Here is a 15,851-nt window from a genome sequence, read left to right as displayed (position 1 = left end):
CTCAAGGCTCTCAAGTGAGTCGGCAAATGTACGTTCCGTTTATAGTCGAACGAGCAGAGTAAAATATCTCCTTTACCAATTCCAATTACCAATTGGAGCAAAAAAAGCATCTCGACTTTTTGTTAGATTTGTGGTTAATAAAACATGCCTTTTAAAAAAAGTTAGTTATAGTCAACTACGTAATTTCTCGGGATCCTCCAAAAAGTCCATCGAAAAAGTCACAGTAAATGACCACCATTTTACTGAGATTATATTTCATTCCATATCTGGTGGTACGACCGCTTGTAAGACCGCGCGGGTGGGTACCACCACCCTGCCTATTTCTGCCGTGAAGCAGTAATGCGTTTCGGTTTGAAGGGTGGGACAGCCGTTGTAACTATACTTGAGACCTTAGAAATTATATCTCAAGGTGGGTGGCGCATTTACGTTATGGATGTCTATGGGCTCCAGTAGCCACTTAATACCAGGTGGGCTGTGAGCTCGTCCACACATCTAAGCCATAAAAAAATAAAAATCATCTCATCTTATGGTATGACACCTTTGCCTTTCCAGTTGGAAAAATAAAATTACTACTACTTAAAGTCCACCACCACCTAGGTGATGTATTCACAAGTATTTATCTTGTAGTCTGGTTTGAGTATGTTTTTTAACCGGCCGCCTGCCTGATATCAACCCATTTTGTGAGCGGCACGGCTGGGATTGGCAAATCAGAGTGGTCTTAGTTTGAGAACGATGAAAGTAGTTGAATTTCGTCACATCCGTGACTTACTGGGATTCAGGAACGTCACGTAAAATAAATAAAATTGGTAACATTTTAAATAATTAGCGTAGTATTTGTCTATTTTTTGGAAACACCGACCTTATGTCTTAAGGTGGGCGGGCAGTATCCACGTTGATTTATCCCATAGACGGTAACTTCCTAGTGTCAGATGACCTGGAATCACATCAATTCATTAATATAAATTAAAACAGCTCACTGAGATCGCACGTAATTGGATTGCACTGTCATCATCACTTGTGCTATTGCAGCATTAAATGATTTTATGCCACAAAATACGGGTGGGCTACTCGTATATGCTATAATGAATTGTTCAAAAACAATATAGATATAGGCAAAGAAAAAAACGCTACATTATCTAGCCTTTTCCCAACGTTTAGTCAAATATTTTATTTTATTATGAAGTTTACGACAAGCTTCACGGCTTAAAAAAATGAAAACAATTTGGTTCTGATCCTTACAAAAAAATATGTCAAAAACTAACAAGAAAATTTAATACACAAAATATTCGTTGTTTTGCGACTACTGGTGAATAGTGTTTTAAGTATTCTTAATTGTTCTGTTCATAGCAAAATACAAAAAAAAAATATTTATTTTACATGAAACTTTACGGTACGAATGAATTAGAAAGACGGTTTTAATTTATTTTTTACATTAAATTAAAATTTTGAGAAAATTTAATCGCACGTCTTACATTTTTCTAAAATGCGAATTTGATATATTGTCCTTAAAAAGGCCATGTAAATGAATTAACAAGCCTATGAAGAGACAAAAGAATCTAAATCTCTCAACTCGATGGTTAGTTGACAAATTCTGTATTTTTTACGTTTCAAATAAATAATCCTATTAAATAAATTTTATTATAATTTATACTAAAATTAAATTTTCGGTTTAGTCACGGCCCGCTAAGATGATTGTGACAATGTCGAGTATTGGAATTGACGTATATCCGTTAATTATAATATAATAATAAATCGAAAATAATAAGCGCGAGATAAAACCATAACAGTGTACGACTCGCAAAAGCCGAGCCAGACACTAAATTGTAGTTATTGATAAACTTAAAATGTTTATTTCAAGAGCTAATTTAGTTTCAAGTTTTAATATTCATACTCGACGATATGAGGATTCCCCCTTTGAAATTAATTAAGTTTAATAGGAACACACGTCATTTTTTTAATACCGGAGTCAAAGTAATTGAACATTAAATAAATTTAAATTTAATTTCTTTCTATTTGGGTAACAAAAATACACAAGTTTTTAAAGCGACTTGTTAGCGAGTTAATTAATTGGGTCACTATTTATGCATGTACTAGCATATACAAAAGTGTTATGTGTATCTGTTAATGTATTATTTTATAAATAAACGATTTAGGTGTTTGTGTGGGCAGTACATCTGCATTCTGTTGAAAACATTTCAGAAACATCCGAGATAGCCTTGATAAGATAAGTTTGGATTACATTTTATCGGATGAAAATTTTAAATATGTGGACGAATTCACAGCCCGACTGGTGTTAAACCAGAGTTGATGTACAACATAATGTCTCGATTCCGCGAATCAATCGCGAATCAACTACCTTTGAGCTGTTAGGTCTCTTGCGGGGAGATGCTTGTGCAACTATTAATAAGCAACCCTTCTTCTTGGATGAGCTCTTGAGCTCGTCTACCCGTCTGGTGAAGCTGAAAAGCCTCAGTCCCAAAAGGAATCCGTCTATCTGAAAAAAAAATTGATACCTTAAATCGATAGCTTAAAAAATATGTGTTACCAAAGAAGCCATTGCTCGTCTATCCATTTACAGTACGCCACGCCAATCTTTTTATAATTTTTGTTATATTTTTTTTTTAACAAAATATTTGATCGATAATTGCCAATAAATACTCTTAAGAAATAAGAATTGTTATGTTAGACACAAAACATACCATGTTGTATTATGAATTAATTGATTATAATTATTAATGCCAAAAAATATTGTCTTCAAAGAAACGTATTTGATTAAATTTTCGATTAAGTGTTTTAGTTTTAATAACACCATATCAGTTTATCACTGATTACTATAGGCCATTGTTCTAATGACGCTCGCAATGTACCCAATGGCCTTATGATTAGGCCGCTTTTTACTATTTATCAAATTAAATAAAACTCTCTTTTCTTCAGCCCGTGTCCACCCAATGCTTAGTGTAAGTATCTTCGGTCTCTTGACTTTCTCATCCAGTCTCTACCAACCACTTTGACTAGCTCATCGGCCCACCTCGTTGGCTGTCTGCCCACGTTACGACGTCCAGTACGAGATCTCCACTCCAGTACTTTTGTGCCCCACAGATATAATATCTACTAATACTAGTAAATAAAACTACGGTAATAACAAATTCACCTGTTTGACTACAGAAAGTCTTATAACATAATTTGTCATTGGATAACACCATTGTACATGCCAAGTGTCCGAACTATCGCCACGAGGCTCGCATCAAAATCTAGTGACATATTTATAAGCCTCTTCAGGTACATGGATGTAATGTGATGTTAAGGATCATTATTAACTCAGCTAAATTACGAAATTGGTGTCCAAGTTAAACATTCGCCATATTTTAATTCCAACTTTTGCAATAGAAACGAAACTAGATATTTATAGTGAAGATGATAATAAAATATTCATCGCGTCGGGATACTGATCTGATATCTGTTTGACTTGATTGTAAAGTTTTCAAATTCCAAATGTAGAAACGAAAGATTGGGGTCAAGCCTTTAATATAAAGATCAGGGTGAAACGCATTAAAAGAAATTCGTAATATGAAAGTAACCATGATGATTTTGTTTAGGTGAAGTAATGGATCTGATGGCGCTTGTGGGGTCGGCAGTGAATTTCGTTTTGTACTGCAGCATGAGCCGACAATTCCGAACCACGTTCACGAGACTGGCGCGAAAGGTCCTGCCACTTCCACAAAGGCAGAGGGAGAGGGAGCCACTCACAACAGTCACTGTTTCGTAGCGAAAGGCTGTGGCCAAATCTATGGCCTCAGTGACACAGCTCTAAATAGAACGATAATAAGCATGTCGAAATATTGAGATTTCATTTAGAGAAATTTTAAAAGAAAGTTGTACATTACTTTGGAATATTAGACCAAAACTTCGTGTAAGTTTATGTTAAGATATAAAGTCTCAGCCCTTGTGGTCATAAAATTGTTGTTAAGTAACTGGGTGAGTATTCGTAACTTAATTTACCGGTGTATTGTGATAATAATTGGTATTTTGATTTATTTGTGTAATACAAACCACGACATATATTTACGATTTTTTAATAAGCAATAAATTTCAGATTTGTTTACAAAACAGATACAATCCTTTTGTTACACTCCATCCATTCGATTGTCACAGCTTATCATTTAAATAACGTAACGCCCGTTATCTGTTTGTATTATATTTTGGAGAGAGTAAAAGTTTCTATGGTGATTTATGATATCGTAAATAAAATATATTTTTGCAATCGAAAATTTTTAAAATGTTTAGCTGTTTGTTAATGTTAGCTACGGACATAGGCTATTAATTTGGATCTCAGAAACGCTTTGAGTACTTTATTTCCTTGCCATTGAAGCTTTTTTATGTTATCTTTTGAAATAATATGTGACTGGATGAAATCATGTTTTTATAAATACGAAATAGAGAAAAACGAAATTTATTGAATTCGAATTTACATTTTGAATGTAAATAACGAAGCCAATTCGTTGGTGCTATAAACTCGTAGGTACGTGCATGCTATTGTACATAATATTATGTTTAAACTAATAATGGCTGAGTGTATCTCAAGTAAAAATATATCACTATGTTATAAAATCACTCGACTTGAACAAGAAGCATTGTTATTCTAGTCACGTTCTTGGGTTTTTAAGTATATTCTAAAACCGTACGAAAATAATATAATTAATATTGCACTAACCAAACGAAAGCCTTTGTTAAATATTAATATTTCACTATTAATTTTATAATCATAAAATCAATTACTTTGCTATAAATTTTATTTCATTGAAAATATATATTTATTCATAAAAATCTTATTGTTCTAGCGTTAAGTATCTATTTTAAATAATATACCTAGTCAGGTCATAAATTCTGTCGCATGTTTAATGTAAAATAATTGAAACAAGTTTATTCATTATGTAACCATTCATATACCAAAATGAACTTAACAAAACATAGATTCTTATGACACTAAAGTTTATTCAAAATGACCTCCGCGATTTTGAATACAGGCCTTCAATCTGCGCGGCCAGTCGTCTATCGCAGCACGAACGAGGTCCATGTCAATATCGGCGGCTGCCTTAATCAAGGATGTCTTGAGAAGCCCCAATAAGAAACTCCCAACCATACCATGAGCGAGGATGGAAAATGACCTCGTTGGACACGCGGAATACGGTTGCTCGCTTCTTCACTACTGTGTGCGTACACCTTATCATTTTGTTTGTTGTAGCTCTCTTCTACGGTAAAAATTTTTTCATCCGAAAAAAGAATTTCCCAATATTTTTTTCCTGCGTACCGCTTCAACAAAGCGCGGTATCTCTTCAGTCTCAGGTCCATTAGACGAGCATTCAAACGATTTCCTGTTTTTCTTCGATATGCCCGAAGCCCTAAGTCTTCATTTAACACCCTTTTCACCGTGGTTCTGCTTAACCCCGTCTGAAGGGCCAACAGTTTCTGCTTACGTTTGGGATTTCTTTGAATTCGCGCCTTCACAGCTTTTATCACTGCTGGAGTCCTAACAGACCGAGGGCGACCACTTCTTGACCTGTCATCTACACTAGAGTCTTCATTGTATCGTTTGATGGTACGATAAACGAATCTTTTGGTTATATTCAAATTTTTCAGTATGGTAACATAAATTTTATTTGAATTGGCGCGTAACCGCAACGATGCAACGCAATAACTGCAACACGGTCTTCTTTAAGCGTCCACTCCATATTTAAAAATGAGTAAAATTCTAAAAGTATACATTTTTATTTTCATGAACAATTCGAAATTCGAATTCAATAAACTTTTTTGTGGCCAGCATTCTAAAAGAAAAGTTTTTACTGTGTGACAATACTTATGACCTGACTTGGTATATTTTTAGCGTTAAGGAACATACGGATATATTATTAGTAATATGATATATACATAAGTACAATAATCTTTGTTGGTAGATTATGTGTATAGGCGAATGATTTAGTTGTAAAATTATTTTATTATTGTATATATGCGGGTACATATCTATGAGAGACGATTAGTGAAATTTGATAGTAGTAGTATCTAGCACGAAATTTATTGTAACTATGATATGTCCGCTACTATGATTTGCCCAAGAAAGTAATTAAATAGCTTTTGCTTCTATGTTTTTCATTTGCAGCAGGAGAACGATAAAGTCCGCAACGGTAGTATCGTCATTCTGCGTATTTCTGACGCAAAGCAGCTATGCGTTTAAGTATCAAAAGTGTACAAGCCATTTCAAAATACAACTGAGTCTTGGACTTCAAAGTGGATGATGGTATTCAGGTTGTAATATCTCCGGGTTTCGAAGGCCGCATATCCATTCTAACACATATAGTAGCAAGTGAGCTCACGACGCTTCTGGTGTTAAGTGTTTACCGGTGCCCATTGGCATCACAATAAGAATGCCGTCATCCACCTTGAAACAAGCGGCCTAAGTCTCAACTATATTGTATGATAGCTATCCCATCCAATTTTGGAGTAAACGTTTATGGTTTAGTAAAAATAAAATCATGATACCCTGTGTAGCTTATAAGCTATCTATCGGTCGTCAGGTAATTTAATCACATTTTTAATAAAAAACACATTTTCTTTATCCTAAAGCTCCATCTCTCATAATGCTTCATCGTTTACGGGACGAAGTAGCGTGATGGAGTGCTTATGACATTATTTTTAGCAAAATTGGATGTCAGTATTCTTTTGATAAAGTCATCGAGCCAGTCAACGTTCGCGCTGTCGTATGCCTTTTGTACAGTTTCTATTTAAGTGAGAAGGATTTTATAAAATAAGATTGTCCACAACAGGCTCTCACAGTCTGCATAGAATTGTTTATCTAATATATTTCACACACTCTGCTCCTAGCTAGATAATATGGCAAATATTGCGCATTATTAATTAATATTATGTATTTTAAAGGGTTAAATTTTTGTAGACAGTATGTACCATAAATAATTAACTTGTTACAGGTGCACCAATTAATTAATCAGAGGCGTTAGTTTTCATTGTTCTCGAGTTAACGCGCAGATATAGTTTCTGTTGAGTTAATTGGTTTTACTGCAACAATATAATTGAACTGAATACAACTCGATATACTGAGTGGTACGTGTTTTATACAGAAATAGTTAAGTACAGTCACACTTCGCCAACGCTAAATTCCGAAACTTATTTGATGGAACGATATATGTTCCAAAATCTCGATCGCCCATTATTGGTATAGTATTGAAAACCTGCAATGCCAAAAGAACTGAACAAAGTTTCAACCTAATCTAATAAATGACGCACGATCTATAGAATACGAACAAACGAGAAAAACTTCAAAATGTTTATTGTAAAGAGAACACGATTTCTCAATATTGAGCGATATCAGTTTTGATAGTATTTATTGATTTAATTTTCTACTGTGTTCTTCGTGATAGCACAATCATATATTATTTGTGGATGTTCTGCTATGCTTATCACAGTGTTTTACTTTAAGCTGACTTAACGTTAAATGTAGTAAAATACACTTAATAGCTATTTCTCATTTATATTGTTAAATATGATACTATCTTAAGTAAATAGTCCAGATGGTGTACTTTACCTTTTGTTATATTTAGTGTAAGTGCACAAATGTTAACTATTAGTGTTGGTAATTTAATATGATCGACGACAGACAGATCTCTTGTTTTTTTTGAATTATGTAAGTGAATGTCATGTTAATGTTATTCAATGGTAGATTTGTAGAAAATTTGGAAAATAATGTATACTGTGTACGTTATTAAATGTGTTTTTATAAATAAATAAATAAATGATAAAAATAAAAACGTTTCAATTCAAAAATTCCCCTGTTTAAACTTAATTAATGAAAGTGTTGACTCTGCAATTTGTTAAAAAAGTCGCATGTAAATCAACGTGTACCCATGATTGCCATGCCCAACTGCGCGTCCTGCATTACAAAACTTTAGGAAAAACATGATACTAAAGAAAAGGCCTTAGAGTTAAGAATTCAAGTTCAACATAAATTATGTGTTTGACCTTGTTTTTGCTACGGGCGGGTTTGCCCGCGTGTGTTGTATTTCAGCAGCAAGATATATCATAATCATCTTTACATTATATTCTTCTATGTTATGTGTCCACAGTACTAGTGTTCGTGAGAATATTGTGCGGTTTCAAGGACTCACATTTTGTATTCGATGTGTTTGTATTGGTTTTTCGAGCATCTCAGCGGCCAACAATAGGTGTTGAAGTGCAAAAACACTTTAGACCGTTACTCTTGCTATAGATTTCGGTATATTGAATGTACCACATAAATCTCGTACAGACCAGGGCTTTGTTTATTTTTGTGGCTGTGATATTTTCTGAATGAGAAAAATATAATACTATATATGGTCGATAGTGTACGATAAAGCTTGTACACGAATGAATGGTCTAAACCAAGAATGTCGACGTACTGTGATATAAATTTTATGAGCCGTTGTTCATGTCGAGGGGACTTCGATCCCTTGTAATTTATTCGGCCATTATATTCGATTTACCCGTGGATTTACTGGGTTCTTCAAGTTCTGTTCCATATGTCCAAAACACTTGTACATTGATTTGCAGCAAAAAGGGCTTACAACATACATACCATTATCTTTGAAACTCAAATATCTTAATAATGTTGGCATGGAAGTGCTTAAGCATTATTGTAAAAAAAAAATTTAATTTTCAGTACTGCATGATCCACTCTTAATAACCGTAGGCTACGTTCACTATTAGATGACAAAAATTATTATGCCCAGATCCTAAATGTCATAATAATATGTTTTTGGTAATGAAATTCTAGATCAACGAAGTGATCAAAATTGAATGTTATAAAAGAGTGAATTCCTTAATAATATTGTTCAATAATATTTGTATTCCTTAATATAAATGAGAGTTGATTAACTGAAGTTAGTTCTCGTAGCATGAAATTAATAAGGGAATCTTTTATATCGTCTTATATCAGAGTGATCCGACGAATTCGGGCGATGAATTCCAGTAATTTTGTTTATTTTCATACAAACAAGTTTTCTGGTAAAGTACATAACAATTTTGTGTGTATGTTGTACATTCTGATGCCAAAGTAGACTATGAAATATAGACAGAGAATTACTTAAGTTACATCGGATTATGTGAACGCAAGTAGCGAGCTCATGTCTGTAGAGTCACATAAATTGACTTTTTTCTATTTCAGTGAGCATAGAAAAAAAATCGATTCGACGTCTTCAGTATAAATAAAAGCGATGAGTTCACCACTTATTCGACGTGTTTACGTCGGTACTGCGAATAAATTTAAATAACAAATAGTACTAATTTGTAAATGTAAATATAAAGAAAAATCGTTCGCTTTTAGCTTTGATTGTATTAGATGGCACTTCAAAAGAAATATTAAAGTACGTTAATTTTAATAATAATACAAATACTAATTTTATTTATTTCGCTAACATACAGGGTTGCAACTTGTACATACTTTTTCTACAAATATACTCTACCTCATACTAGAAACTCTCTAAAGAGATGAGACTTTTACTTTTACGCCCCAGTTAATTTTTTCAAGTCATATACATCAGAAACAGCATGAGTGTGTACATCACCTATCATGTATGGCGAACTACCGCAAAACACCAAGTTGAAGCCTCATGCTGAGGTTAAGTCAGGCAAAGGTATAATGATCGGAGGCGTTCGCGTCGAGATCGAGGCAACCGGGTTGCGGTACCTCGGTCTCGTACTGGACGGTCGTTGGAGCTTCCGCGCTCACTTTGAAAGATTAGGTCCCCGACTGATGGCGGCCGCCGGCTCGCTGAGTCGGCTGTTGCCGAACGTCGGGGGGCTTGACGTGGTGGTGCGCCGCCTCTACACGGGGGTGGTGCGGTCGATGGCACTGTACGGGGCTCCCGTGTGGTGCCACGCCCTGAGCCGCGACAACGTTGCGGCGTTGCAACGTCCGCAGCGCGCGATTGCGGTCAGGGCGGTTCGTGGATACCGCACCGTCTCGTTCGAGGCAGCGTGCGTGCTAGCTGGGACGCCTCCCTGGGACCTGGAAGAGGAGGCGCTCGCTGCGGATTACGTGTGGCGATGCGATCTCCGTTCCAGGGGGGAGCCGCGTCCCGGCGCGGCGGAAGTTCGAGCGCGGAAGCTTCAATCTCGGCGTGCCGTGCTCGAGGCGTGGTCTCGCCGCCTGGCGGATCCCGCCTACGGGCGACGGACCGTCGAGGCGATCCGCCCGGTCCTCTCGGACTGGGTGAATCGCGACCGAGGACGTCTCACCTTCCGAGCGACGCAGGTGCTCACGGGACACGGCTGTTTCGGTCGCTACCTGCACCTCGTCGCCCGGAGGGAGCCGACGCCGAAGTGCCACCACTGCAGTGGCTGCAACGAGGACACGGCGGAGCACACGCTCGCGTACTGCACCGCTTTCGCGGAGCAGCGCCGCGTCCTCGTTGCAAAAATAGGACCGGACTTGTCGCTTCCGACCGTCGTGGCTACGATGCTCGCAGCGACGAGTACTGGCAGGCGATGCTCGACTTCTGCGAGTCCACCATCTCGCAGAAGGAGGCGGCGGAACGGGAGAGGGAGAGCTCTTCTTCCCTCTCGGCGCCGTGCCGCCGCCGTCGAGCCGGGGGTCGGAGGAGGGCGTTTGTCCAGCTCCAGCCCCTATGAGGAGGTAGTCTCCTCCCGGTGATGGTCACGGGGCGACCTAAGGGGGTTGAGGCTGCACCGCACGCTACCGTCACTCTAGCGCGCTGGCACCAGGAGGACGGGACGGCGCGTCGGCGGCTGCGGACTGCGATGCGGTCCGCATTTTCGTCGTCGCTGTCGTCGCCGAACATACTGTGGAAGAGCAACCCGGTCGGCGGTGTATCGCGTTCGGACCCGGCAGGCTGGTTCTGGCCCAGCGGGGTATCCCGGAACACCAGCGGCATCGCCCGGGCGGCTTGGTAGGGCCGCCGTAGCGCGGAGACCGACGTTGTTGGTCGTCGACTATCGCCTCGACGACCCGTCGGTCGGGCGTCCTCGGGGTGGCGCCGCGTGTCTGGTTGTAGTGTTGACCACGGGAAACCCCCTACTCTGTCCAGGTTCTGACCCCGGACGGAGATCGGACGTCGGGTGTAAGAGTGCAGGGGAGTCGTTTAGTGGGTGGGCCCTAAAATCCTTGGGCCTGCGATCTGCTCTCAACACCTGCAGATCGTTAAGTCTCACATACCCCGCGCGCCCCCTAGGCGCGGGGACCTCGAAGGAGGTTCGGCCCTCGGCCCGAAAAAAAAAAAGAGGCAAATGTATAATAATAATTCAATGCAATGAGGAAACCGTCCATATCATTTAATTAATATAAATTTTGTTTATATGCAAAAAACTTACTATATTTTCTATGGTTTCCTGAAGAAAAATAAAAGGGTACTGATAATTTAAATACGAGATCTTTGAGTAAAACGCCTTTTCAAAGTAACTAGTAGCAAAAACGATTCTAAATCTTTACATTCTCACATTATGTACGTTAGGTATATAAAGCTCTCGTAATCGAAATATACTTGGTTCCCCAGCAGAACTCATTTGCCTATAAAAACTTCACAGCACTAGTGGAATAATTGTAGCCAGTTTTATCGCAGACAATTGAATGAGGTAACCTTGTTATTTTATTTTAATTGATTGTTTTAAATGCATAGAAAGGCTTTAATTCTATTGCTAACTTTACATGAACCTTTCATATAGTGATGTTGACACACAGTAGATCGATTACACAGCGACAGATCAACTTTTATATTATTTTGACTCCGTCATGCATAATGTTCATTATAAACTAATCCTAAAAACACGAATACCGCCATATTGACATATGAAGTTCAAGTTTCTATGGTAACGCTCGGTCTATTAAATTTAATATACCAACAATAATAACCAATATACCAAACGAATGGTTGCTTTTTACGTCATTACGGATCCTCGTGATTCATTAACTGTGCTTTTAGGTACCACAAGCACCGCTCACCGTCCTCGTCGAACCCGTCGTTGCGACGAAGGGCTCGAAATTAGCCCACGAGCGAATTAACCCACAGACACAGCCCACTGAGTTTCGCGCCGGATTTTCTCAGTGGGTCGCGTTTCCGATCCCGTGGTAGATTCTGCGAAGCACTGCTCTTGCTAGGGTCGGTGTTAGTAACACTCCGGTTTGAGCCCCGTGAGCTCACCTACACGTTAGGGCGAAGTTGATATAGCCTCTCAAGGCTATCAGCATAGGTAGGGGGAAAAAAGGTAGAAAACGGTAAGATGATCCAACCTTGTAGGTTCGTAATGCGGAGAATTTGGAAAAGAGAAGATAATTGAGGAGAGGGTACTGCTAATGCGGACGAGTTAAAGGAATGTAGTAACAATAGTTAGAGGATTACGCCCGTAGACGCAACGGACCACTCAGGTATACACACGGGGTACATCGGATCCGAACAGACATTTCTCATTGTACAAGCCTCTGACTTCAACTCACGTAAACTATTGTCGGCAACTATATAACGTAAACTATTGTTGAATAGTGTTGTGTGAACTGACAGTATGAGTATTATTAGAAAGTTGTTTATAATTAACTAAGGTGAAAATCCTTGTGTGTACCCACATCACCTAGTAATGTGTTCGTGTTTTAAGGAAAACCAAATAGTCTGAAATAACCAAAAAATATTAACAAATTTTACATTAACTTTTTTTTGTTCCTGTGCATACTGTAAATGTATTCAAGTTCATACAATAATAGTTATCATCCCAGAGTATGTTTTGAAATATCAAAAAAAACAGTAAAGCATTTGAACAAGTATACGTTCTCTCAGATTATATTGGAGTAAATTTAAATCAAAATGTAAATTCATAAACTGAAAATAAGATTTATTTACCTTTAAGTTGCAAGCTCGGTTCCCTGGGGACGACTGGAAATGCCATTCCCGGAACTTTCAAAGCAGAAACGAGACGACTTTGTTTTGTTTGAAATGCAATAAAATATCGTATTCCTGTTAAATTTTTTTAAGCTCCAGAATATCAAGAGTTCTTTTTTTTTTTTTATTGCCCTTATAGACAGACGAGCATACGACCCACCTGATGGTGCGTGGTTACCGTCGCCCATGGACTTCAGAAATGCCAGGGGCAAAGCCAAGCCGCTGCATTTAAATTTGCACAACAATTAATCTATATACATATATAAAAGTCAATGTGTAGTATGTTCCTCACAGACTTTCGACCGACCGATTTCTATATTTTTTTAATAAATATTCAGATTGGTCTAGCGGTCAAGCTTGGTTGCGATTGTATAAAAGCTAAATCAAAGACTACTCAGCATAGTGAGTCAGATTTTACTAGGTATGCAGATAAAACTTTCGATCGTTTTTGTTACTAAAACTGTTCCAATGGACATCCGAGCTTCGAAATACTTGTCCACGCGATGTGTGTTGTAAAAACATGCGGCTACAGTTGTGGTCTGGCAATGAAGAACGTAGGTTATGTAAGATTGGATCGAACGAATACAAACGTGGAACTAAGCTATAAGATCACACAATAAAACCACATACAAGTTTACCTATCTACTTACTTAGCTGCCACAATATATGTGTATCAACTAAGTTGAGGGGAGTTTTTACCATATTCGAGTTTGAAATCAGTGTGTAATATACATACATTAAAATTATGGCTTTCCCTGTGGAGCGCTCAAACTTTTTTCTACATTTGCGAAATTTTAGGATCTCTTTCTGAACTGCAAGTAACGACGTGTCATGTGACGACGTTTAAAAAAGGCAATAATTTTTGCCGTGACACCGTCTTATAATTCGATGAATTGCACGCACGAAAAAACATGACTCATGAGGCGTTCCATTTAAGGCTTGAAGTGCAAGCGAGAGCGCGCAACGAGCGACAAAGAGGCACAATCGGCCTCCGCGTTCGGCAGCGTTCGACATCTGTCTCTCTCCTACTTGAGTGAGCGATGCATCCGCGTGGACAGCTGCTATACAATAATACATTTACATGTTTTCGTCAAGTATGAAGTTCAGTGAAAAGTGAATGTGTTATCAATTGTTTATTTATTTATTTATTTATTTTTTATTGCTTAGGCAACGATAATTGCGATAAATGAAAAATGAAACCATTCCATCAGTATTTTCTTATGACGTTACGTTCAACTATCGTCAGTAAACCGACTTTACAGACAACCGATTTTTTATATATAGTTAATATTCTTGTGGACATGTCGGTTATTATTAGTCTTACGGTACTTAACGTGCTTCTCAGGGGAGAGCTACCACTATGCATTTAGTTTCCTAAAACTCTAATGTATGCGAAGAATTCTCGCAGTAGGCGGTTTGTTAGTGATAAACGCACATCGTTAATAGGATAAGTACTGATTGTTCGCTTTCCGTAAGCTAATAAACATAACATAATAGTTTGTACGGATATCACAAAATCGGATTCTCGAGTGACCGTTACTCTTCCCATTATCCGACGGTAGTGATTTAATTTAATCGCCTAGCTATTACATTAGTTGACTGACTGCTGTAGACGGAGTCCAAGTTAGATACCGCGCCGGAGTCAGTAATTTTGATAAAGATATTTGGCACGCGGAGTCTGGGTACGGCGTGTTCTTGTCTTGATTTCTTTCCGGTACGTTAAATAAAGTGCGTTTATTTACTATTAAATAATAGGTAATAATAATACGTTAGAAGAAATCTTCTAGACTTATTTCTTAATCTAACACCCTCTAAAAATATAATACAAGACTGCTTGGTGGTAAAACGGATTATGAAACTGCACAGTTTTGTGTTTTGTCGTTTTAAAGCTAAAGTTTTACCTCCACACCGGAAAACTTGTATTTTTCGACGATTTCGCAACCCCACTTAATTTGCATAAGAAACATTAGATCATATGCATATATTCAAGTTATAGGTTAGCGTTCAGGGCTTAGTAATTAAGAAGGCCGCAGTATTCTGATCGATTCATCGGCTATTCATCGGACAGAGATTAAATTAGTATTATTCTAACTACATTTTACATTCATACATATTAATTATTCTTAATATTTTTTTACTAAGTGCTCAAGTACCTATCATGAGTTCTTGAACCACTCAATGAAGGAATAATTTAATCAAAACCCAGAGTAATTATTAGTATAATTAGTTAATTTATATGATTACTATTGATAACAAGGCATTTGAGTGGATTTAACCTATTGCGAACTTCTGTCTTGAAGTATTCGTAATTAAATTTATATGATTACTATTGATAACAAGGCATTTGAGTGGATTTAACCTCTTGCGAACTTCTGTCTTGAAGTATTCGTAATTAAATTACATTTATATTACAGTGCGTCTGTGCGAAATTTATTTTTCAGTGTGGCGGCTGAATTCGGTTTCTTGGGATACTATTCATGTCAGGCTCGGGTTTATATAGTCTTCAATTATTAATATATAGTTGAGGGCGTAAATAGAGAACTTTTTGGCGGGAACGTGAGGACCGAAGTTGTGTTTTTTTTATTTTGTTAATGTAGTGTATCTTCGGGTTTAAATGTGTAATAATGGTGGTTTATTAACTGATTAGCATCTGTAGAAATCTATAAATTCGGTAAAATGAAACAAAGATGCCGAACGTTCTCGAATTATTTCAAAAAAATCTACTGAAGAAGTTTTAGTTTTATAACTGAATTTTTTTTATTGCACCTTCCACTACTACGAGTACTATCACACCATATTGCTGAGACTTCACTGCACTGAACTATTTGAAAAAAACCCGGGAAACAAAGTTTAGCGATTTTATTTCATTTTCACACACTTGTCAATTTTCTCAATTACTAAATTATTAATATGTCAGAATTA

The 15,851-nt window shown here is 37.6% G+C and overlaps 1 protein-coding gene across 1 annotated transcript in view; it reads left to right on the top strand.

Annotated features, from left to right (window-relative positions):
• The window catches only part of msR (myosuppressin receptor), a 38,037-nt gene extending 30,239 nt beyond the window's left edge, over positions 1-7,798 (top strand). The window contains exon 4 of the mRNA XM_028185622.2: positions 3,597-7,798. Within this exon, the coding sequence (XP_028041423.2) occupies positions 3,597-3,766 (170 nt within the window). The 3' untranslated portion in view covers positions 3,767-7,798. The remainder of the gene's footprint in view (positions 1-3,596) is intronic.
• The last annotated feature ends 8,053 nt before the right edge of the window (positions 7,799-15,851 follow it).

This window comes from Bombyx mandarina, chromosome 10, assembly GCF_030267445.1.
Source record: "Bombyx mandarina strain Sakado chromosome 10, ASM3026744v2".
In the NCBI taxonomy this organism is placed as follows: Eukaryota; Metazoa; Arthropoda; class Insecta; order Lepidoptera; family Bombycidae; genus Bombyx; species Bombyx mandarina.
The sequence above is the reverse complement of the archived record's forward strand: the minus strand, read 5'-3'. Positions and strand labels throughout refer to the sequence as shown.